At 44.4% G+C, this 24,088-nt stretch overlaps 1 protein-coding gene across 3 annotated transcripts in view; it reads left to right on the top strand.

Moving 5' to 3' along the window:
* Ddc (dopa decarboxylase) overlaps nt 1-24,088 on the top strand; it is an 88,859-nt gene that overhangs the window by 46,869 nt on the left and 17,902 nt on the right. For all 3 annotated transcript variants that reach the window (XM_048435449.3, XM_085692219.2, XM_085692218.2), the window contains exons 7-9: nt 9,019-9,085; nt 17,686-17,780; nt 21,383-21,450. In XM_048435449.3, coding sequence (XP_048291406.1) covers nt 9,019-9,085; nt 17,686-17,780; nt 21,383-21,450 — 230 coding nt within the window. The remainder of the gene's footprint in view (nt 1-9,018; nt 9,086-17,685; nt 17,781-21,382; nt 21,451-24,088) is intronic.

The following is a 24,088-nucleotide window of genomic DNA, read 5'->3' as shown; positions in this document are numbered from 1 at the left end:
TTCTCACCACCTCCCCAAGCTCTGGGGTTACAGGCGCATACCGCCACACTCAACTATTTACATGGCTGCTGGGGATCAAATTCCAATCCTCATGCTTGCATGGCAGATTCTTTACCAACTGAGCAATTTCCCCAGTCCGTCGATTTTTTTCCTAGCGATGATTGATAGGAAAAGACTTGCTTCTGCCTTTCTAATTTCTGTCTAGATGGTATATAATATCCCCTGTCCTATTTTGTTTTCTGTTGCAGTGGTAAACACTGACCAAATGCAACTTGGGGCTGAAACTGTTTATTTAACTTACACAACCCAATCATAGTCAATTTGAAGGGAAGTCAGGGCAGGAACTCAAGTCAGAAACCTGGAGGCAGGAAGTAAAACAGAGGCCATGGAGGAATCCTGCTCACTGGCTTATTCTCGTGGTGTGCTTGGTTTTCTTATACAATCCAGACCTTCTGCCCAGAGGTAGCAATTCCCACAGCGAGCTTGGCCCTCTCACATCACACATTAATCAAGAAAATGCCCCCACAGACTTGCTTACAGGCTAATTTGATAGGAGCATTTTCTCAGTTGAGATTCCCTATTCCCTTGCTTGTGTCAAGTTGACAAAAAACTAACCAGCACACTCTCAAATTTCCTGCAGTACTGGGCTCAGTTTAATTTTTTGTAATGAAATGTTTACATTCAATATATACATTGGGCTTTTGGAAAATGTACAGAAATGAGAGGTTTATGCATACAGATGTATTTCACTATCCACAGGATATTGTTTCCAGGATGCCTGTGGATGCTCAGGTGCGTTATATGAGAGCCCACAGTATGCGCATATAACCTTGGTGTCTTCCTATGTATTTTAAGGGCTTCTGATGTCTAAAGCAATGTCTACACATCGTTTTATTCATGATTCGGCATACGATACTTCATGCCCAGCAAATAAAAGTGTTTCTTTTGGAACTTTCTGGATTTTTTTTTCCCCTAGCATTTTAAAACTTTCACTTTTAATTGGAAATAGTTATTTTTGTACAATATATTCTAATCATGGCTGCCCCTCTCTCATCTCCTCCCAGTTCCCCCACCTCCTCACCTTTCCAACCCCACACATTGTTTCTCTTAAGAAAACAAGCAGGCAAATAATAATAAATAATAAAAAACAAGAATAAAATAAAATGAACAAGCTAACAAACAAAAAGGAAGGGCCAAGTGATGGTGATGCACACCTTTATTTCCAGAACTCAGGTCGCAGAGGGCAGACTGGTTTACAGAGGGAGTACCAGGACAGGCACCAAAACTACAGAAAAATCCTGTCTCAGAAAAAACAAAAACAAGAAAACAAAAAAATTTACTACTATTAATAAAATTTTAAAAAAGAAAAGAGAAACAAAGAAAGGTCACAAGAAATACTTACATACACATACCATAAAACCACAAAATTAGAAGCCACATATACAAGTAAAACAAAAGAAAAAAAAAGAGTCAACATAAAGCAAGATGAGACAAAGAAAAAAACAAAACAAAAAACCTTCAAAAACACTTTTGAGTTGACTTTGCGCTGGCCATCTCCTGCTGCGCATGCGCCTGCCCTGAAGTGTGGTTTCGTATACCCAGTGAGACTAATTTTTCCTTTGCAAGCAGTTGTTATTTAGAGCTAGATCATTAGCCGTGGGTGGAAGTTCCTGTCTGCTTTCCCAGCTCAGTACTGAGACCCTGTCTAGTTTAGCCCTGCTGTGCATGCTGCCACAGTCTCTGCGAGTTCCTATGTGCATTAGTCCTACTGTTTCTGGAAGACACTGCTTCTTTAGGGCCGTGCATTCTCTCTGGCTCTTACAACCTTTTGCCTCCTCTTGTGTATAGGGGAGTGATTGGGTGAACACCTCCCTTTTAGACCGAGTGCCCCCAGTTCTCCCACACTCTTCACACTGTCCAGTTGTGTTGGCTCCTGTCTACTGCAGGAGAAAGCTTCTCTGATGAGGACTGAGCAAGACAGTGATCTGTGAGTAGAGGAGAAGGTCATCAGGGCTCGTTTTATTGATCCGTTCGTGTCACAGAACAGTAGTACTTGGTTTTTCTCCTAGGTTCGTGGCCTATTTAGTCTCAGATTCTTGGCCACCTAAGCAGCGTCAAGTTGTTAGAACTCAACCTCAAATCAAACCTCAGATACAGAGGGTCAACTGTATTCGTGTGCCCAGTTGGAGAAACCAAATAAGGAGAAACGTAAGCACTGAAGTGAAGGCTGCACAGTTCATTGAAACAGAGTCAAATTTTATTTTCATGCAGGAGGGGAGAGAGAAACAATATGCCATTTTTTTTTGAACTGTGCTTTAATGAACCAAACTGGAGAAAATATTCGAGGAGAAAGCGCCTTGCCGTTTTGCAGACAGAAGTCACAGATATCTCCAGTCCTATGCACTGGCACAAAGGGAAGTGTCACAGTTCATTCAAGCATTCAAACATTTGACAAATGCTTGTATCTCAGTGTACCTTTACCGACCCTGAGGGTATCTGACCAACCATCATCTGTTTCCTCTTGGAATGGTTTTTCACAGCAAAGATATAGATATGCCTGGTCTTTGCACCATTTCACGATAACTACAAATACAGACAAGAGTAGAAGATACAATGTTGAAGGAGGCCGCTTGTTTGTTTCCTGACTGCCCAGAACCAGAAATAATCACACAGAAACTGTGTTAATTAAATCCCTTCTTGGCCTGTTAGCTCTAGCTTCTTATTGGCTCACTCTTACACATTAATTTTACCCATTTCTATTAATCTGTGTATCACCACCTGACTGTGACTTACCGGCTAAAGTTTCAGCATCTTTCTTCAGTGGGGCTACATGTCTCTCTGACTCTGCCCTTCTTTCTCCCAGCATTCAGTTTAGTCATCCCCTCCCCCATCTACCTAAGTTCTGCCCTATTATACGTCCAAAGCATCTCTATTCATTAATGGTAATCACAGCACACAGAGGGAGCTCCCACATCAATGCAATCAGCTTTGGAGAGGATCAATAATGTCTTGTTGCTAAGCAACACTATAGCAACTATATCCTAGAGGTTGGACAGACAGGGATTCATGGTGCATTGCATTTTTTTTTGTTGTTGTTGTTGTTAGAGGAATGAGGACTGACAACATTCATCAGTGTGAACGAGCATAGGATATTTGAGACAGTGCAAACGGTTTGCTATTTCAAGGTGCAAGCTTGGGACTGTTCAACTAGGACACAGCCTCCTGCCACAGATGGGGAAGGAATAGTAGCTAGGCCATGCCTAAGTTCCCTAATGCTCTGTGATGATCAGAAGTATTTGCATGTGTACATGTGTGTTACAGGTGTGTAACCTTCAGTATATGTCAAGAGTTGCAGACCCCTCAAGCTGGATACCCACTAGTGAGAATAAGAGACTTATTTGGCCGAGTCTGATCTGCCTAAGAACACTGACTCTGTCCTTCCATAGACCGGAGTCCTACAATAAAGCATCTCTCTTTCTATTTTCTTCATGATAGTTTGCTTCTCCAATAAAGCCAACCTAATAACATCAGCAAAGGGCAATGCCCGCAAGGCACGTACGTGAGGGAAAAGGGCTGGTGGGGTGGGGACAGCAGGGGAGGAGGTCACACAGGCTCTGTCACTCGCAGAAAGGCCGCAGGCTCTGAAGATAGAGGCTTGCTCTGGCTCCTGCCCCCTCCTGCTGCACAAATGTGATTAGGGCTCTGCAGAGCACACTGAAATCAGGTTAGCGTCACTGAGCGCTGCTGAGCCGGGGTAATCAGAGCCTGGAGCAGAGCAGGTGCTAGCTTTAATATGGCTTCTGAGAATTAGGACCGGCTGACTTGTAGCTCTGCGGCACGTGGGCAAGCCATTAGAACACTGTCCGTGCAGCAGCGCCCTGATGCTTCGCCATCTTAGGTCTCACTGCCTGTTCACAGGTCCTCCGCAGTTCAAGTGGACAGGGGTCTGTGGCAAGCACTCGGGACCACTGTCTCCCAAAGGTGTGGCTAGTGGTATCACCACTGATCTGTCCCTGGCCATGTGCTCTTGGACGATTACCTACTCTGGCGTCTTCTTATTGTGAGCCCATCTAAGGCCATTGTGATGATCTACCCAGGAGACACTCAGAACAACCAGACTTCACCGGCGAAGCATTAAAAACAGTCACTCGTTTCTTATTCTCCAGCAAGGCTCCTTCCAGAACAGGGCAGACTGTTACTGTTTGTGCACAGTTGTTTCAAGCTCATTATAAATAAATCAATACGTTGCGTGCAAATCTAAGATCGAACGTTTATGTTGTCCAAAAGCTCATCTCAGGCGATAAGCAGTAATCATATTTGGCAAAATCATCCTCTATATTCTTTGTGCACCCCGTAATAGATAAAAGCTGATTTTTAACAAGCAAATGTTTAACATGTCTGAATTTAACAGCAGAAATTATTGTACTTAGGCCAATTAGTGTTTAGATGAGCAAATGAGATGAAGCTTAAGCAATTGCTCCATTACAGTCATGTCATTTCTAAGAGACACAAATGGAGACGGTAACGCAGTATTAATGTCTCGAGTCAATCTGTTTTTACTGAAACTGCAGTTTTACCCAGAATAACACAGATGAAGCTTTTTAAAAGTCCTATGACGAACCGGCCTAGTTATCCAGGTACCTAAAGCAAGGCATTTAAATATTCAGTTAAAGATCAGGATGAGATTACAGATACCAGAGAAAAGTGAGCCTGAGGCCCACGGCGTGACTCATCTTGTACAAATGAGGCAAGTGTGGAGCGTGTTGAATGCATAAAGTGAAGGCACCAGGTTGAGGTTCAGAGGAGCCTGAGGCTCCAGGAAAACCTGGAAACAGGGAGCTTGGAAGCCCACTAGTACCTTGCATGCTGGGCAAGTCCTGTGTCCATTATGTTACATTGTGAGTGAGAAAGATGGGGCCTGGCAAGGAGTCCAGCAAGGCAATACAACTGGGCTTCATACCCAGGGCTCTCTCTTTCTCTCTCTCTCTCTCGTTTGATTTTTTTTTAAGAAAGAAAGGAAGGAAGGAAGAAAGGAAGGAAGGAAGGAAGGAAGAAAGAAAGAAAGGAAGAAAGAAAGAAAGGCACTTATTTTTTAATTATGTGGAGGCCAGAGAATAATAACTTGGAGGAAGCAACTCTCTCCTTCCACCACAAGGGTCCCAGAAACCAAGCCTAGGTCACCAAGCTGGGTGGCAAGAATCTTTACCTGCTGAGCCATCTTCCCTGCCCTGAGATGGTTTTCCCACATCGTCCACACTGACCTCAAACTGGAGATGTCACCGCCTCCACCCCTGAAAGCTAGAATAGCAGCCTGTGTCACCGCTCATGGCCTCTATGGCTCTTCTGATGCAATGATGTCCCTAGAGAGCCTTCCTCTTCTGAATCAAAGACGGAGTGGCAAATCCAATATTCATACGCTATTTATATGCGCCCTAAACAAGGAAGAGCCTCAGAGAGGTTCTTTCTTCGGGCTGCTGTCTTCCTGTTTACCTCTGAAACAGCCAGGTACCAAATAATTAAAGGCAGCCCGAGCCACTAAAAATTAGTCAAAGCAGCTTCTCTTTGCCTGCCTTGACTACAACTTCCCATGAGCACCCAGGGAAAGGCCGCATGCCCCCACATCCCACGGGTCCTGGAGTTTCTGCATGTGTCCCCTAGAGTCCACCCCACAGCACAGCATGCTCCTCTCTACCTGGGGTAGTGAATCAGATAACAAACTACCTTCAGGGGGTGACTTCATCATCTGCTGAGTCACCAGAGACACACATAATCGCAAAGCCTGTATTTAAATGCTTGCCTCTGCTGAGCCTGAGGCCAGGTCTGTTAGGAACTGATCATTGTGGATACAGATGGCTGTCAGGGCCCTGCCAGCACCTGCCTTGCCACTCTCTTTTACAACTGGGGACAGAAAAACTATGGTCCCTGTTAGTTCCTCGTAGTACTCAAAGGTGCTAACCAGGAGAAGTAGTGCCAAGTATCTCCACCAACCCAGGCCTCTCTGTGAGTAGCAGGGCCCAGGCAGTCGGGTGAGTGACCCACAGATGCCAGGTTACCTGGCAAGACAGCAGAATCTTGCCAAGAGGCGGGTTTGGTTTTCAGAACAAAGAGGGGTGGTCATCTGTGTAATGGAGGCAGAAAGGCCGTTCCAGATAACTATGTCTGAATTTCTGACCTGCTGAAGTTAACACTTGCGTCCTGCGGTGTAGCTGATATTATTGGAGCAGGGGACTTGACACAAGGGGTCAAACTTTGTTCAAATAGCTTTGTGTGACACTATTTCTGGAGAGACTTGAACAGTTATGCACCCTTGACATTTGACGTGCGCTGGACACAAGGGTGCACAAAATTTCATGTTTCTGTCAAGCCTGAGGAGAAAGTTCATTCTCCTGACAGCATGGCCTCTATGAATCCGGCTGGCCCTTGGCTTTCATAAACAAGACTTTTTTTTGTTATTTGAAACGTGTCAGTTCAGCAAATACATTTTGGCATCCATTCCAGGTGTAGCAAGGTTCAAATTCCCACCAACATAAAGACCTGGTTTTAAGAACATTGTGGGCCTGCAGAAAGAGACATTCACACAAATGAACGCCATGGGTACCAGCATCTCAAGGCACTGAGAGGATGGATTCTACAGTGAATTCCAGGTTTTACTTCACATTGCATGACCCACAGTACTCCATGTTTTCTCAGAACATGCTTTAGTGTATTGGCAAGCACCGGTAGAACTTTCTCAGGGACCTTTTGAAGGTTGAAGCAAATCTTTGAATTTTTTAATATAATTATTTATATTTTACATACATTGGTATTTTGCCTGCATGTATCTCTGTGTGATGGTGTTAGATCTTGGAGTTACAGTTAGTTGTTAGCTGCCATGTGGGTGCTGGGAATTGAACCCGGGTCCTCTGGAAGAGCAGTCAGTGCTCTCAACCACTGAGCCATCTCTCCAGCCCTGAAGCAAATCTTTGAGAGCAATGGAATTCTGGATAAGAAAAGTCCCAGAGTGTAGAAAGAAGTGGGCTGCTTTGCTTATGCCCGAAATAATTACACGGAAACTGTATTCTTTTAAACACTGCCTGGCCCAATAGCTCTAGCCTCTTATTGGCTAACTCTCACATATTGATTCAACCCATTTCTAATAATCTGTGTCTCACCACGAGGTCATGGCTTACCGGGAAAGATTCAGCATGTCTGACCTGGCAGCTTCATGGTGGGCAGCTCTCTGCCTCTGCTTCTTTCTCCCAGCATTCCATTCTGTCTACTCCGCCTAGCTAAGCTGCTATCCTATCAAAAGCCAAGGCAGTCTCTTTATTAACCAATGAAAGTAACACATAGACAGATGATCCTCCTTCCTTCACCAGAGTAAGGACATTGAGGCACACTCTTGAACAATGTTCTGATGTGTGGGTCCACACCTCCACACACCCCAGCTGACCTCAGTGTGTGTCACCTCTGATATGCTTGCTCTGTGCTTTGTATGCAAACACGCACACTCATACACACACCAAAATAGGTGAAAATGTCTAAACTCTTAATTCTATGGGAACTATGTTCTTATCTCTAGTAGGTAAAGCTGATGAAGTAGCATATAGGAATTCACATGACTGAATTCCTTCATTTCTATTCAAGGCACCATTCCCTGAAAACCTTTTGTAGGTCAAATATGGGTGATCATCCGCCAAAGTCAGCACTTCCTAGCCTCACAGTGCAGAGCTCAGACTGGTGTATATTTATGGTTGAATGTGTGTGTGTGTGTGTGTGTGTGTGTGTGTGTGTGTGTATAACTATTTATGGGGATACTTGAACAAACATCTACCCACTCCAAATTGAGAACCCATAACAGAACAAAGAAAGAACATCATCAAAGTCCAAACTAATGAAGCAATGAATTTTATTTATTTTAGTTATTTGTCTCAAAACCCAAAAAAGTATATAGATATATAATACATATATAGTTGTTGGGGGAGACTGCTCATTCATTCCTGGTCGCTTAGACCTGAAATAATCACACAGAAACAATATTATTTAAATCACTCCTTTACTAATCACATAAGCATATTGCTAGCTAGATCTTCTATCTTTGGTTAACTCATTTCTATTATTTTATATTTTACCACAAACTTAGTGGCCTACCAGCAAGGTTCTAGCTAACAGCTCCCATCTTTCCCCTCTGACAGCTCCATGGCGGCTCTCTGACTCCACCTTCTTTCTCCCAGCATTCAATTTAGTTTTCGCTCCCTAACTCTCTTCTGCCCTGCCATAGGCCCAAGCAGTTTCCTTATTCATTAACCAATAAAAACAACACATATACAGAAGGACTTTCCACACCACATAGTATATGTATGTATATGTGTGTGTGTGTGTATACATACATTATGTTTAAAACACTCACTATATATATGGTGTGAATGTTTTGCCTACATATAAGTATGTGTATCATGTGTGGCCTGGTGCCCACTGCATCCCCTGAAAATGAAGTTATGGACAATTGTGAGCAGCCATGGAGGTTCTGGGAATCAAACCTGTGTCTTCTATAAGAGCAGCAAGTGCTCGTAACTGCTGACCCATCTCTCCAGCCCTTGTATTATTTTTTAGATAGGGTCTCTCACTGAACATGAAGCCCACTGTTTTGATCAAGTCAACTGACCAGAAAGTTCCCAGCATCCACCAGTGTCTGTCTCCCAATGCTGGAGGTGCAAGCATGCGGGTCTATGCCTAGGTTTTATTTGGAAGCAAGGGATTTGAACTCAGGTCTTTTGCTTTCAGAGAAAGCAATCTTACCCACTGAGCCATCTCCCCAGTCCACAGTTGAGACTGTTGTTCATAGGTCTGCTCTCTTTTTCTGCTATAATACTTTAACCAAAAGATTAACCACAGATTCATGGGTTTTCATCTCCACATAAACATTCATTAGCATTGTGCCTGGGCTATCCACTAGCAATGGCTGTGGAAGCAGGGCTGGGTTATAATAATGGCAACATAAATGGTAAAATGGTGTTTTGTTTTTTTTTTACTTCCTAGGTGGTTGCTACACTGGGGACCACATCTTGCTGCTCTTTTGACAATCTCCTAGAAGTGGGACCCATCTGTAAGTATCGGATTCAGTTTTTGTTTCTGTTTTTGTTTTTTTTTAAAAAAGTATTCTTCAAATACTTTTTATTTGAAGGGGAGGATTTAGCCACCCTTTCACTCTGAGCTGTGCTCCTCCTCATTAATTCTAATCATCCTGATTTGCACGCCTCATCCTCTATTTACAATAATGTAACCCCATTGACTTAAATTACAAACTCAGAGTTTGAACTAATTGCACAACAGCTGAGCTCAACAATACCAACAGACTATTTGAAAGGGAGAAAATGTCCAAGTACTTTGTGGAAACATAATGCTTAGGATATGGTGGCCATGTTAAGGAAACTAAATGCCTCAACATTTGTAGCAATTACCCCAACATGAAGGTCCTGTGTGTTCATGGCATTCATATGGCATGCGTTGTTTGAATCCAGTCTTTTGTCGTGCCCCCCTTTTTTTTTGTTTGTTTTGATTTTTGGTCTTTGAAACAGGGCTTCTCTGTGTAGCCTTGGCTGTCTTGGAACTTGTTCTGTAGACCAGGCTGGCCTCAAATGCAGAGATCCACCTGAGTGCTGGAATTAAAAGTGTGTGCCACCCCTGCCCGGCACATTTCTCATTTCTCTCTCTCTCTCTCTCTCTCTCTCTCTCTCTCTCTCTCTCTCTCTCTAGTTTTGGTTTTTCGAAACAGGGTTTCTCCTGTGTAGCTGTCCTGGTACTTGTTCTGTAGAGCAGGCTGGCCTTGAACTCACAGACATCTGTTTGCTTCTGCCTCCCGAGTGCTGGAATTAAAGGTGTGCACCACCATTGCCTGTTGCATTTTTATTTTTTTTAAAGAAAGTAAATTATTGTAAACCAGGCAGTGGTGGCGCACGCCTTTAATCCCAGCATTAAGACAGCAGAGGCAGGCGGATCTCTGAGTTTGAGGCCAGCCTGCTCTACAGAGCGACATCCAGGACATCGAGGGCTACACAGAGAAACCCTGTCTTAAAAAACCCAAACAATAAATACATAAATAAATAAAATAAATAAATTATTGTGATGTGCAGTAACGTTTTCAGTGAGGATAAATACCAGTTAGGATGGCATATGCTACACCCCGGGTGTGTACAAGCACACTCTACCATGCTTTCCCAATGACCACTTTGAGGAATGATACATTTCTCAGACTGCCCGTCATTAAGCAGCATGCAGCTCTTAGTATTGATTTAGCAAATCAATACTGTCAAGCTAAACTTCTACAGAGAATGCTCCATTTCAGATAATTTCCAGAGCTCGTGCTCTTCTCCTTCCTCCCTCAATCAGGACATTTTGTCTTTCCCGTTGAGACTAGAATTCAGAGTTAGCTGCAAAATGAATAAACGCCTGTGTTTCTAGAGTTTCACCTTTGATGCGAGCGCTGGGAACTCAGCAGGCCTTGGAAATCTTTCCACGGCACCAAGGATATGTCAGCTCATGAAATTCACTCCTCTCTGTCCCTCGGGGACGTGAAGGCTCAGGTGGAGCTGTCCCTAGCAAGCTCTCTGACCTCAGTCCTTTGACTGGTGCCAGACATCATGCCACCTGCTTGGCATCTGGCTTCTTTGTCAGCCTGTGTGGGCCAAGCACGTTTCCCACCTCTCCTAACCCCATTTGCTTGTGGTCTCTTCTCAGGAATGGGCTCTTCTCCCCTGGGTCATTATTCCCTGGCTAGCAGGAGACAGGGATGGAAGTAGCACAGGCACTCTGATGTGGTGGTGGTGGTGGGGAGGGCTGGCCATGACCTTAAGCAGCAGAGGAGCTTATAGCTTACAGCTGCATGTCTTAAATCCTGACCTTCATTTTCCCCTATCTAAAAATTGGAAAGAAAAACGGCTCTCATAATGGTAAAACAGTATTTCCTTCACAGCGCAGCTCAGGGGAGTTCACACAGACAATGGGCCGTAGGAAAGGCATGTACTACGTGTAGAACATGCTTGTACCGCCAGGACCGTGAGGCTAATCACCAACCATGAGAAGTGGGGTAGACACAGCCTTGCCATTCCCTCGGAGTTTGGCTCCACCTGTGATGAGCTATGGCACAGCTGGGATTATTACTGGCTAAAGACAGCCACACACAGCAGGCTGAGAACACACTGAACTAGCTGGCCATCCCCAGCTATGGCTGGACTGTGGGCCTCGTTAGCTGCAGACCTTCACAAGCTCAGCCAAGCTAGTCGAAGTCCTCTGACTCAGATGTCAGGCCAAGGACTGAATGTCCTGGCCAACAGCCGGCTGATGTCATTCCCCAGGGCTATCGGATTTAAAGCGCTGAAGTCTTCTGCCAGCTAGAGCCTACAGGGCTGCTATCCCTGAACTCAATCTGGCTCCCCACAGGAGCAGGAAGATGACAGCCAGCAGGTGGCCCCTGCCATGAGCGCTCACAGGGCTGGGTGATTACCGCTTAGGCTGCCCTGCTGTCCTGCAGCTCCCTCTGTCAGGCCGGTCTAGTTCTGTGGCAGAGCCTGATGTGTGTTTTGCTGTTTTGGGTTCAATCCCAGAGATTGCTCTTGGGACAATGTCGGGGGGTGTTGACAAGGCCAACACCAAGCCCTTTCATGCATGGCCAGTGTTCATACTGGAGGGCAATATTACTAACCAGTGGTAGTGTCTTATAGTTAAAACCTTTGTAACCCATTGTCTCTAAACCGGTGCCTTTTATTTCGCTATCATTAATTAGCATGCTTCACCATCAAGCACTGTGTTCCGGGCTGGCCTCTTGTTGGTTACAATAACCTAGTCAAGACAACACAGAGTTCTCCACTCACCATCTCTCAGAAGATGACTTTCTTCCAGCTTCTGCTTCTGGAAACTCGGCCTCTTTTTAGCCCCTTTGAAAATGGTGCCCCAGAGTGGATGGTGACATTAGTCCACTTGGATGGATCAATTGCCATAGGAGGTGTCAATTAGGAAGAGGTTAGGTTATGGCAGATGGATAGATGGGAGCCTTAGAAACTGGATGCACACTTGGGGACACTGAGGAAGGTGTCTGGCTGGGCATAGTAGGCAATCTCAGGGAATTGGGAGGGGAGGGATGTCTTACAGCCTGTCACAGCTTCATCCTGAGGGCCAGAAGGGCTATAAGTAGGCTGTGCACCATGGCCAGCCTGGCCTGGCTTCTGCAAACTGAGGTGGCCTCTTAGAAAAAATGTTCTAGTGGGAGGAAGAAGCCAAGGGCTGCAGAAGACAAAGGTGGTGTGAGCTCAGTATTAATATGCCTGACATGTGTAACCCCCTATATCTAGCTGTTGTGTGTTTGTGCTGTGTCTACATAATTCCTATGTGTGTAGAAAGGGCCTGGATGATGGGGCTGGTTCAGCCAATCATGCAGAACACAGAGGCATTGTCAATTCCATCTTACTTCCTCATAAGGCCAGGAGAAGCCCATATAGAAACGGCGGTTGCTCTTTTTGTTCTTCTTCTTCTTCTTCTTCTTCTTCTTCTTCTTCTTCTTCTTCTTCTTCTTCTTCTTCTTCTTCTTCTTCTTCTTCTTCTCCCTCCTCCTCTTTTTCCTTCTTTAGTTTTATTTATTTATGTACTTTTTATATATGAATGCTCTGTCTGCATATCTATCTGCATGACTAAAGAGGTCATCAGATCCCATTATAGATGGTCAGGAGCCACCATGGGGTTGCTGGGAACTCAGGACCTCTGGAAGAGCAGTCAGTGCTCTTAACCACCGGGTTATCTCTCCAGTCTCTGTATAGATGCATCTCAGAAACATCTGAAAGTTATCTTTTGCTGGAGTTTGGAACTAATCCAAATAAAGAAGACAGTCTCCACAAGGTAGTCCTTGCGTCTGAGAACCCCTGTTCAGACACTTGCTACAGCTTCAGGACTCCTGCTAGAGGACTCAAAACTTACTGAGAACTAGCTCACAGGGATGGTTGAAGATAGGCATCAAAATCAGCCAAGGAGACACATAGGATAGAGTCTCGAAGTGCTAGCACACGGGCCTTCTGGTGGTCTCTGAGGAGTCACGGTGGTATGAACTGCTCTACTTATAATGTGCAACCATGTGTATTGGGTCAAGACATTTCCTATCAGACAAGTTCTCCTAATGCTTTACTGTCTGTTTCTATGAGGACTTGGTCTCCTCAGCCCCTCCTGGAAGCCCAGCTAATACCTTTAGACAGCAACTCCTCCAGAAGTCAAAACTGCTATGGCATCGCCTAGTGTCCCCATCATAAATCACAGTATCAGAATGTCTGGGCCAAAGCTCCAGGCAAAAAAAATTAGGTCCATAGGTCATTTCTTAGGAATCAGAGTAGAGGTTAGATCTACAGGTAAACTTACTTCTTCAGTCAAGACAGTTTGGTGCTCCGTTGGGTTTTTTCCTACCTACCGAACCAGGTTTATTGGTGAAAGTACCAAAAGCCTTCTAGGGTGGCCGTAGCTGTTCATCCCTTAGCTGGTGAGACTCAGACTGAGCTGTCCCTCATCTGGGTGCTATGGAACAAACTCTGAGACACAGGAGTAAAGCTGAATGACCTGCTTTCTTTTCAAGGTCTCACTGGCTTACCCAGCCTGCCTTTATCTAAAGGGTGGGGGGATATGGGGGGAGCAGCAGAGGGATGAGAGAGAGAGAGACACCTAAAAGTCCTTCCAGACCCCTACCTTCCCCATGCTATGGTATGATTGCTTCTTTTTTGTTTGTTTTTGTTTAGTTTTTCAAGACAGGGTTCCTCTGTGTAGCTTTGGAGCCTGTCCTGAAGACCAGGCTGGCCTCAGACTCACAGAGATCCACCTGCTTCTGCCTCCTGAGTGTTGGGATTAAGGGTGTGTGCCACCACTGCCCGGCTGTGTGAGTGTTTCTTACTGTGGGCCCATGCAGACTTTCCAACTTGTCTGATCTTACTCTTTCATTCAACAACCTGAACTGAACATGAACAGTGGCATCTATGGAACTCCGCTAAAGGACCTCAGCTAAGAAAGCAAATACTATAGATAACAGTCTAAGTGGGACCCAAGCGGCACCTGTGGAAAACACGGAATCATCTTGTTTTTAGTCCACACACCCCAGGGGCTGTAAATAACAGGATTCCTTATTTAAACTTCTGGTGTGTAAAAATGCAGCATCAGAGCATGGGTGGATCTGAAGCCTGGAGAGAGCTCATACTCTGGCTAACGGGCGGCATCTTCTATGTGTCTGCCTGTGGTAGAAGATACAGCAGCCTCTCCGGTGTCTCCTTTACAAGGGTGTTAACTGAATTTCACCATGATAATCTGGTCACTTCCCAAAGGTAATATCCTCCGCTTGATTTAACGGACATTCAAATTACAGCATGTCTTGTCTTACAAAGGAGTATAGAGTTCTTCTGGCTTCACAGCTAATCTGAGTAATGGCTGTGATGGCCATCCGTCATGATCCCGCGGTTCCCCGGGGAGAGTCTTGTGTTATCCTAAGTCTTTGTCTCTTGCCTCATCCAACTGAGGTCATGTGAGCAGCTGCTGAGACTGACACCTTCACCCTTGCTTCTAAAGACTGAGTTTCTTTATCGTACCTTGGTTTTTAAATCTGGTGTTCTGGCATAGCGGTAGCCACAATGCTTATAATTCATCTGACCTTGATTTCCTAAGAGTCTCAGTTTGAAGAGAGAACTGAATCAAAGCTTTGGAATGTCTTTTACATCTTTTATCAGCAGAGTTCAGAATGATTCATTTTTCCTCGCAGCACACACAATAATGGTCCTCATGTATGAAAAAAAAAATCAGTGGTGGATCCATCATTTTGTCTAAATATAAGAACACCAGTATCTTGGTCTGTGCAGGAATGGCTGCCAACTACCCTTTCTGTAGCCTCAACCTTTAGGTCTTACCCACCTCGTGACTATACTTGGTGGCTGGGCTATTTTTCATGTTGTATGAGTTTTCCTAGAAAGATACAAAGCATTACTCATCCCAGAAAGGAAACCAAGGAAAGACCAAATTATCCCACAAAAGTCCAACTTGGTGAACCATTGACTTTATTGGGGTTATTTACAGGAGTTTGGGTGAGGGGTTACTCGCAGGAACATGGATGACTCAAGGGTGGCTACATCACTGAGAAGCCCACAGCAGCCTGGGTGATATCTCAACAGAAGCTGCACCCCGGAGCTCCTGGCAGAATTTGTAGGCAGCATTGCTGGCCAATCTCTTTTCCCTAGTAGCCATTATTGTTTATATAATTTGGGGGAGGTGGGTCTTGTAAATCTTACAAGTTTCAGGACCTTCCTGAGACATGTGAGATTTGTTTACTTCCTGAGACTTAAGAGATGTTTTAATTTGTATGATAATTGCTATGCAACATTGAAAATCAGTTTTTGTTTCTTTTCTTTTTCTTCTTCTCTTTTCTTTTCTTCTTTCTTTCTTTCTTTCTTTCTTTCTTTCTTTCTTTCTTTCTTTCTTTTTACTTTTGGTTTTTCTGTGTGACAAGCCAGGACTGTCCTGGAACTCTCTTTGTAGATAAGGCTGGCCTTGAACTCACAGAGATCCACCTGCCTCTGCCTCCCAAGTGCTAGAATTAAAGGTGTGCAGTATTATACCCGGGCTTGAAAATGAATGTTGTTTTCACTGACTTCTAAGTGACAGTATAGGCAAAGTAGGAGTATTATCTAGTGTGTACTCAAAGATATAGGTACCACCTTTACCTTCCTTTGCCTGTGAAAGAATGAAGTTTAGGTTAGGTGGATGGATGAACGCGGGCAGACATCCTCAGAGCAGTGAGCAAAGATACACCCCTATTGAGAGAGAGCGTGCTTGCAGAGAAAGCCCTCTAGGTGTGGTTGCAGTGAAGGTTAGTGTTGACTGTCAATTTGTTGGGCTCTAGAATCACTAAGAGACAAGCTTCCTGGCACACCTATACCTTTATTCAGATTAGGTTAGCCTCTGGCTAGAACCTTGGAGGATTATCTGGATTAGGTTAATTGAGTGGAAATACCCACCCTGAAAGTGGTAACACAATTCACTGGGCTGGGAACCTATACCGCATAAAATAAAGTTAGCTGAGGACGAGTCTTCGTCATTTTCTGCTGCTTGATCATAGACCGAACAGGATGGCCTGCTTCAAACACTTGCTGTAAGAACTGTTCTACCTTGAATTGTTAGCCGCGTAAACCCATTCTCCCTTCAATTACTTTCGTTTGTTTGTTCATTTGTTTGTTTTCAAGGCAGGATTTCTCAGTAGCTATGGAGCCAGTCCTGGAACTTGCTCTGAACTCACAGAGATCCGCCTGTCTATACCTCCTGAGTGCTGGGATTAAAGGCGTGTACTGCCGCCACCACCACCTGGTTTAAATTGCTTTTGTTATGATTTTTTTTTTTATAGCAACCGACTATGAAAGTGACTGATTCAGTTAGGAAACATAAGCCATTTATGACAAGGGCCAAGGGTAGTTTAAGATAGTGTTTAAGATAAATTACCTAACTTGGTGGTGGGCATGAAGAAGGCAGATCAATGTCAGGGTATGGATTTGCAGAATTCTCTAGAGGAATGGAACCAATAGACTACATACATATATATCCTATACACACACACACACACATACATATGTGTGTGTTATAAAAATAGGATGAATTAGGTTATCTACAGCAGCTGCTACCATGTAGAGAGAGACACAAGGAACACAGTCACTGCTCAGGAACCCAGTACATAGATGATTCAGCAGTTCCAGTTCAGTGGTGCAAACTTGGAGATACCTGGAAAGTTTCTGGTATTGAGTCCATAGTGGAAGGGAGAGGAAACTATAGTGTAAAGTCAGCAGAGAACAGGGCCAGCAATAGACGACTAGCTAACTAGTGACTATCTAGGACATAGCATCGGAGGCAAGGAGGTGAAGTGCTTTTTCTCTTTATACAAGACCTACACAATGGAAGGTACCACCCACTTTCGGTACAGCTCTTGGCATCCGCAGTTAATGCTCCCTGGACATGGTCTTACAGGCATGCCAAGAACTTGATCTTTCTGGGTGATTCCAAATCTGCTCAGATTGACAACCAAGGCCATCAAAGTCTGGATTATGTGTTCAACTTTCCGTGAAGGGTATTTCTGAAAGGAGGCCTTGAGAAGGGTTAGCGAATACAATGAGGAAAGACACTCCAGCTGAGGGGGTAAGCACAGTAGGGGTGCCATGTGCTGGACTCTGCCTTGTACTACTGGGTGATTGCTTGTGTTTCCCCTTCCTTCCTTCCTTCCTCCCTCCCTTCCTTCCTTCCTTCCTTTCTTTCTTTCCTTCCTTCTTTTTTTCTTTTCTTTTTCTTGTTTTTTTCTTTTTGTTTGTTTTTTTCCAGACAGGGTTTCCTGGCTGTCTTGGAACTTGCTCTGTAGACCAGGCTGATCTTGAACTCACTCATAGAGCTCTACTCGTCCTTCCAAGTGATGGGATAAAAGATTTATGCCATCCCCCCCCAACCCCCCAAAACACACCACTTTCTGAGAGCTCTCTGGGCATCAGTTTTACATCCTCCTGATGGGAGGAGCCTTTTGGAGATCCAGCTATCTGTTCCACAAATACTATTGATATGCTATACGTAAGAGGTTTGCTAGACTCTAGACAGGCAATTCTTGCTCTGCATGAGGTGGGGGTGTGTCCAAGTGTGATCTCACCATTTGCTTCTGACCATTAGGCAACCTGGAGGGCATATGGCTGCACGTTGACGCTGCTTATGCGGGCAGTGCCTTTATCTGTCCTGAGTTCAGGTATCTTCTGAATGGCGTGGAGGTGAGTATGCCTTAAGCTGTTTAACAAGGTCTTTTATTTTGACTTTTTGCACTGGGAATCAAGCCCAGGGGCCTCCTGTGTACCTGGCAAGTATTTAGCCACTGAGCATCACTGCTACCCAAGATCATAAAAAAAAAAAAAGAAAGAAAGAAAGAAAGAAAGAAAGAAATCAAAACCTCAATGTGTTATCAGTGAATTCTGCTTTTGTAAGAATTGGACACCCCAACTCTTACTGCTTTGGTTTCTTTTAGCAAACTACTTTCTAGCCAACTGCAACGGTTATTAGAAATTACATCTCCCCAGGGAGCTGGAGAAGTGAATCAGTGATTCCAAGTACGTACTGTTCTCGCAGAGGACCTGAGTTTGATTTCCAGCATCTACTCCCACTCCCATAGCTGCAATGCTAGGAGATTTGATGTCTCTAGCCTGTGCACACCTGCAGTCACATGCATCTATCCCACGCCCCCACACACATCATTTTTAAAAGTGAGAACTAACTTAATTAAAAAGAAATTACACTTCCTCAGGACAGGGGCTGGGGACATTCTAGTCATGCAGTCTGTCTTTTGAAGCTTTCCCGAGACTGACAGCTATTTCCCAGTTGCTACAAATTCTGGGCAGAGCTGTGCATCATAGGTTAGACTTATAAAGCTATGAAAAAAATATTTCTGAGCAAAATAAAATTTCTACGCATTCTACCCAAACAATAATTCAACATGTCAATCTGCAATTCCCACCCAAGATGGCTCAATGTGTTGTTCGCATTCTTCTTGTATACCTGAGCAGGACGGTCTCCTTAGTCAATCTCCCATCGAGAGTCACCAATGCACTGAAGTGTCTTATGGAGTCTTCTGAAAATTGCAAAATGTATCCTTTCATATCAAATGGAACTCTTCCTTGAGAAGTGCAATCAAAACAGCTAGGACTCTTCTCTCCATAGAACTACAGAACATAAATCAGTGCAGGCTTACCACAGGTATCACCGATAGCCTTCCAGACTCGGGCAGAATTCCATTGTTTGGCAGTCCACACAGGATAGGAAACTTTTCTACCTGGCAACTAGCAGATTAATGCACTAAAGAGCCCCAAGAGGCCTTTTGTAGAAGTGTGTCCAAGGAAGGCGGTACTAAAATAGAAGAGCCAGTGCCTGAGCCAGGAAAGAATTGCTTTCTTCGTGGAAGACGTGGTTTCTTGAGACCTCGCCTTCTAAGAGAAGCGGAATCAGCGCGCAGGCTTTACCGCTAGGCTCCTGGATTGGAATCACCATGTGACCTTGGGCAGTTTAGGTACCCTCTACTCACACTGTAAAATGGATTTCATCCTGACGAATCCTCCCTGGGTTTATCCTAAGGAGTTGCTGCGCTTTTAAGAAGAGTTTGCTGCGTAGGCAACTGAGCACGCATTAGATGTCTTCACCACTTTCCACCAGGGCTTGAAGAAACTACCTCTAAACCTCTTTCTGCTTGCATATCAGGCTTGCCAATCAATTTTCTAATTACTACTTTGGATTCTCATAAGACTGTAATAACAGAAAAGCCAGCATCAAAGGCATGGAGTAAAAATTGTCCCGTCTTTCCAGAGAATAGTATCTTGCCTTCTTTGCTAATGAACAAAATCGCATTGTGGCTTCTATCTGTGCTGCGTCAGGCAGTCAGTAGGTTCCTTATTGAGTGTTTCTCATATGCGAAACTTAGATCCATCCTAGGAAGCAGAACGAGGTTGAAACCACCAAGGACTGAGGGCTGCGTTAACATGTGGGAAGTTCTGATGCTATGATTCTGATGCCAAACCCCTTTCATGTCCCATAGCTCGTTTTGTGGGTGTTCGGGTCTCAGAAATGAACACTAATCTTGATGATATGTGGACGTTTCAAAGCCAAACTCCAACGTCCAAAATCAGAAACTTTCCGAGCACTTATGCCAAAGAGGCAAATTCCATATCGTGAAGCTCCATTTCATACATCGACGTTTTAAAAACACTGAGTAAAACTACCTCCAAGCTGCACCACCAGACACTTATATTTCATGTTTAGTTTCGGGGCCAATGGCTAATCAACTTCACTCTGTACGTGCAAATACTCTTTAAATATAAAGAAGCATTTCAGATAAGGGACACTCAGGCCGTTTGTCCTTCTAACTAGTGGAGGGAAGAAGGGCTGTGCGGCTCCTTTCCCAGAGTCAGGCCTAGGCCGTAGGCTGCTGAGTCCAGGTTTAGGGTTTCCTGATCGACCAGTGCTCTTCCTTGGCCTGAACCAACAAATCAGAGTTTCGCCTTTCACAGAGGGGTGCGGGACAGACAGACCACCACAGCGATGGGCACCGCAGTCAGATCCTATCAACAGTAGACTGCTTTCGCGGCACTCACAGGGACAAGGAGCCGCTGCGATTTTTCCTCCATTAGTGGTACTGCTCTCTCCTTGCCTGGCTGAGGGCTTGGCTGCTCCGTGGTCAGATAAGCGGCTGCAATATCCTGCTGTGGCCCGACCCTTGCAGATAAGGGCCGTCCTCTCTGTCAGCGGGAGGAAAATATCACTGTACCGTAATGAAAGAAGTTTAAACAGATCAGCCCCAGCGGAGGGAACTAATAAAATCCCTAGCAAACAATGCTCCTCTTTAACCTTTTGTTTCCTTTTATCAACAAATGAAACTTGCTGTAATTTCCTGTCTCCTTCTCAAAATTACTTTTTCTGAAACCTGGGAGGAAATGAATCGGCACCTCCAGCTTGGGTCCATATGGAAGCTTGCTTGGCTGGCCCCAAGTCTATCACTGACACCAATCAGGCCCCTTAGGGCTTTGCTGCCTCCTCCGTGAGGGTCCCTGGAATTAAATAAAGAGGAGCCACCGCAAAGCCTTGGGAAGTTTGAAAAATGTCTCTTTAGGAAATTGGGCGAGACTGAGCCTCACTTCTATCTAGATTGAGCTCGGAGGCCAAATCCCTGACATTCAGATGGACCCATTGCCTCTCATCAGTCACATGGGAACCCAGGGCCTGCGTTTGGGAAACGGCAGAAAGCAGCCTTTGTGAGGCTCTGGGGTTTGTGTGTGCAGAGCTGAAACCCAGGAGGAGCCTTCAGCTGCTGTCGGTAGCTGAAACCTATTTTCTCCCTGAAAACACGGTCTGTGAGGCTGCGGCTGTTAGCTGCGATCCTTCAAGAAACCCGGGACTGTCAGGAATTCAGGGGACTTAGACACCGTCTTTCAAATCGAGGAAGAAAACCCTTAAGTACGCGTGGAAAGTAGGATCTTGTTCTCAGGCTGGCAAAGGAGCCTTCAGTTAAATAAAAAAGGGAATGTTTAATCACTGTCGATTTGGTTTTAAATTTTTTCTCTTTCCTGGGCTCACGATGATACATTTATTCTGTGGACTTTGCTAGTTTGGGTAGTTGAAGGAACGACGTGCACAAAGGATTTGCAGGCCCAATCTGTCTTTTCTGGACACAGTACTTATAAATTAAATATTCTGGATTTCCAGTGCTTTGAACTCTCGCACCGGGGAATCGTGTGTGATATTAGTGTACGTAATGAACTCTTAGAACGCACAGGCGCTTGCTTTATCCCTAAAGAGCGGTGACTGTTTTCTTTTTGTTCTTATTCCTCTGCAGTTTGCAGATTCCTTTAACTTTAATCCCCACAAGTGGCTTTTGGTGAATTTTGACTGCTCTGCCATGTGGTAAGTTTCTTTGTTGTTCAGATACTCGTTTGCCCGCGGTGACCCTTGCTCTGCAGAGATGGGGGCCTACCTGCCAGAACACATCCAGGGCCCTGGTGAGAGCAGAGAAAACACATCTAATCACTTAGTTCATCAGTCACTTCCATTTCAGAACCACTGTTGGAATTCTTGCTCAACCTCACTCCGGCTGTAAACTTTTATCTAGAATGTATTGTTGCAACAGATTAGCTTGAGGGAAGAGTGGAGACAGCCAACCTGCCGGTTGACTTATCGCTCCTGAGCGGACAACAATTCCAAGGGAACTTCAGCACTTATATTTAATTATTTTGCTTCTGTGTATTTATTCTTAGCTTTATCACCAGTCTCCCTGCCTAGCTCTGAGTTTAAACAACCTAAATGCTTAAAAGTACTTGCTGAGAACAAATAAAAGAACTGTGTCTTTAAAAATCTCTGGAAATTCTTAGCAACAGTGCAGTAATCACTCTGGCTGTATTTAAGAGAAACAAGTTTAAAAATCAAATAATATCGTAGCACATTATGATGCTTTAAGAAATAATGTCCGGAGGTGGTGTAGGGACACTAGAAATTTGTTTCTTAAAAAAAAAAAAAAAGAGTGAAAAATTGATTAATTACTCATAGAACCAGAGGGGAAACCTTTGTTTGACTTTCATATAACAGGTAAGGTTAACGTTTTCAATATGCTTGCTTTGCAAAATTACTCAGTGTATAATGTAATTAAATGGATGATACTTTACCTTAAAATGGGAAGGAACCCATCTCTCACTCAATTTAAGTAATGTCAAGTCCCCCAGTTACCAAATAATCGGCTTATTGTTTTATTAGCTTATCTGCAATCCTTTAACAGCTATAAAAAGCAAATTCATTTTTGTCACAGTCTTTTCACCCAAGATTTTAATAACATTCTACAAATTTTATTTATTAATTTTAGTGTATAGTGTGTGTGTGTGTGTGTGTGTGTGTGTGTGTGGTGTACACGCATACACAAGCCTTCGAATGTGTATAGAAGTCAGAGGGCAACACTCAGGAGTTGGCCATTTCCTGCCATCCTGTGGAATCTGAGGACCGAACTCAATTTGCCAGGCCTGTATGGAAGCACTTCTACCCATTCAGCTATCCTGCCTTCTGTCGTTAGAACAAAATACTGAAGCGAATGAACTTAGAAAGAAGACACAGGTTTGGGTTTACAGTTTCAGAGATTTCAGTCTATGGTCAATAGGTTCCATTCCTTGTGGCTTGTGGTGAGACAGTATATCATGGAGGAAACACATGGTGTAGAAACTGTTTGTGCCCCAGCCAGCCAAGACACCAAAGAGATAGGAAGGGCCTGGGCTCCTACGATTTCCTTAAAGAGCACAGCTTGCCATTGGAAGATTTCCAACTAGGCCTCCTCTCTGGAAGCCTCTACCAACTCCAAATACTGCCACAGGCTGAGGACCAGTCTCCCCTGGGCCTTTGGAGGTACATGTATGCAAACCATCAGAGGTGTGTTAGTAAAGTCACGTTGCTCTAACGAAACACCACAGGCTTGGCAGATTACTAACAAATTTATTTCTGGCAGTTGTGGAGGAGGTTAAAAACCTAAGATTAAGGCCACAGTAGACTCTATATCAGAGTTCGTTAGGGCTCCTTTCTTCTCAGACAATTCCTACTTAGTGTGTCCACCCCTAGTGGAAGGGGTGAGGAGGTTGTCTAGGATCTTTTATAAGAGGTATTTGGTAATTCCATTAAGGTCACCGTCGTGACCTAGTAACCATGAAGTCTCCGACAACTTCTAATCACTTCAGGATTCAGAGTCAACATTCAGATTGCAGCTCAAAGAAAATTCATTGTTCTAATATAGGTGTACTTGAATCTGAGCATTACGAAATTAGAGCAAGATCAAAATTATTTTATACTCTAGTGCTCTTAGCCACAGAGTGCCAGAAAATAAAATAATAACTGGTGTCAGCCAAAATAAAAAAACTAAATAACATAGTGGGTGATAGCACATAAAATGTAGGTAATGATGGCTTCAGTGCCTGGGGTTAGGATGCTATCAGGGGAATTCTTGGGGAAAGATGAGGAGCGAGATTTGGGTGAGGAGGGCCTGGGAGCTGACATGAGGAGGAAAAAGTGCCCAGGACACCATGAATTGGCTCTTTCATTCACTGGTCGGTTATTTATGACAGGGAGGTCAGGAGAAGGCCCTTTGGGGAAGTGACATTTGACCAGACCTCTGAATAGGGAAAGGGCAGGCAGGAGTCAAAAAGTTTGTGCAAAGGCCCTGAGGTAGAGCAACCCAACGCCTAGCTCAGATTTGGTTGAAAGAGTTGCAGACCATCTTGTTGGAAGATGGTTTTTAATTTGTTTCAAATAAGCTACTACATTTAAAAATGGCTTTCTAGACATGTGTTTCTTTTCAAAATGTCGTTCTCGTCATGAGGAGGGGTTAGTGCCTGGGCAGGGCACACACTTTCAGATTCAACACAGCCCTAAGAGTCAGCTACCCAGGCAAGTACGAGGCTCCCAGTAAAGCAAACCTTGTTGTGAAGAAAGGCAATGTCAAGTTAGATGACAATAACAGACTTCTGCCAAGAAGCAGCACACACCAGAGTTCTCAGGCTGCTCGGACAGAATT

The sequence above is a fragment of the Myodes glareolus genome, chromosome 8 (assembly GCF_982192425.1).
Source record: "Myodes glareolus chromosome 8, mMyoGla1.1, whole genome shotgun sequence".
Taxonomy (NCBI): Eukaryota; Metazoa; Chordata; class Mammalia; order Rodentia; family Cricetidae; genus Myodes; species Myodes glareolus.
Note: the sequence above shows the minus strand (reverse complement) of the source record. Positions and strands in the feature narration are given on the sequence as shown.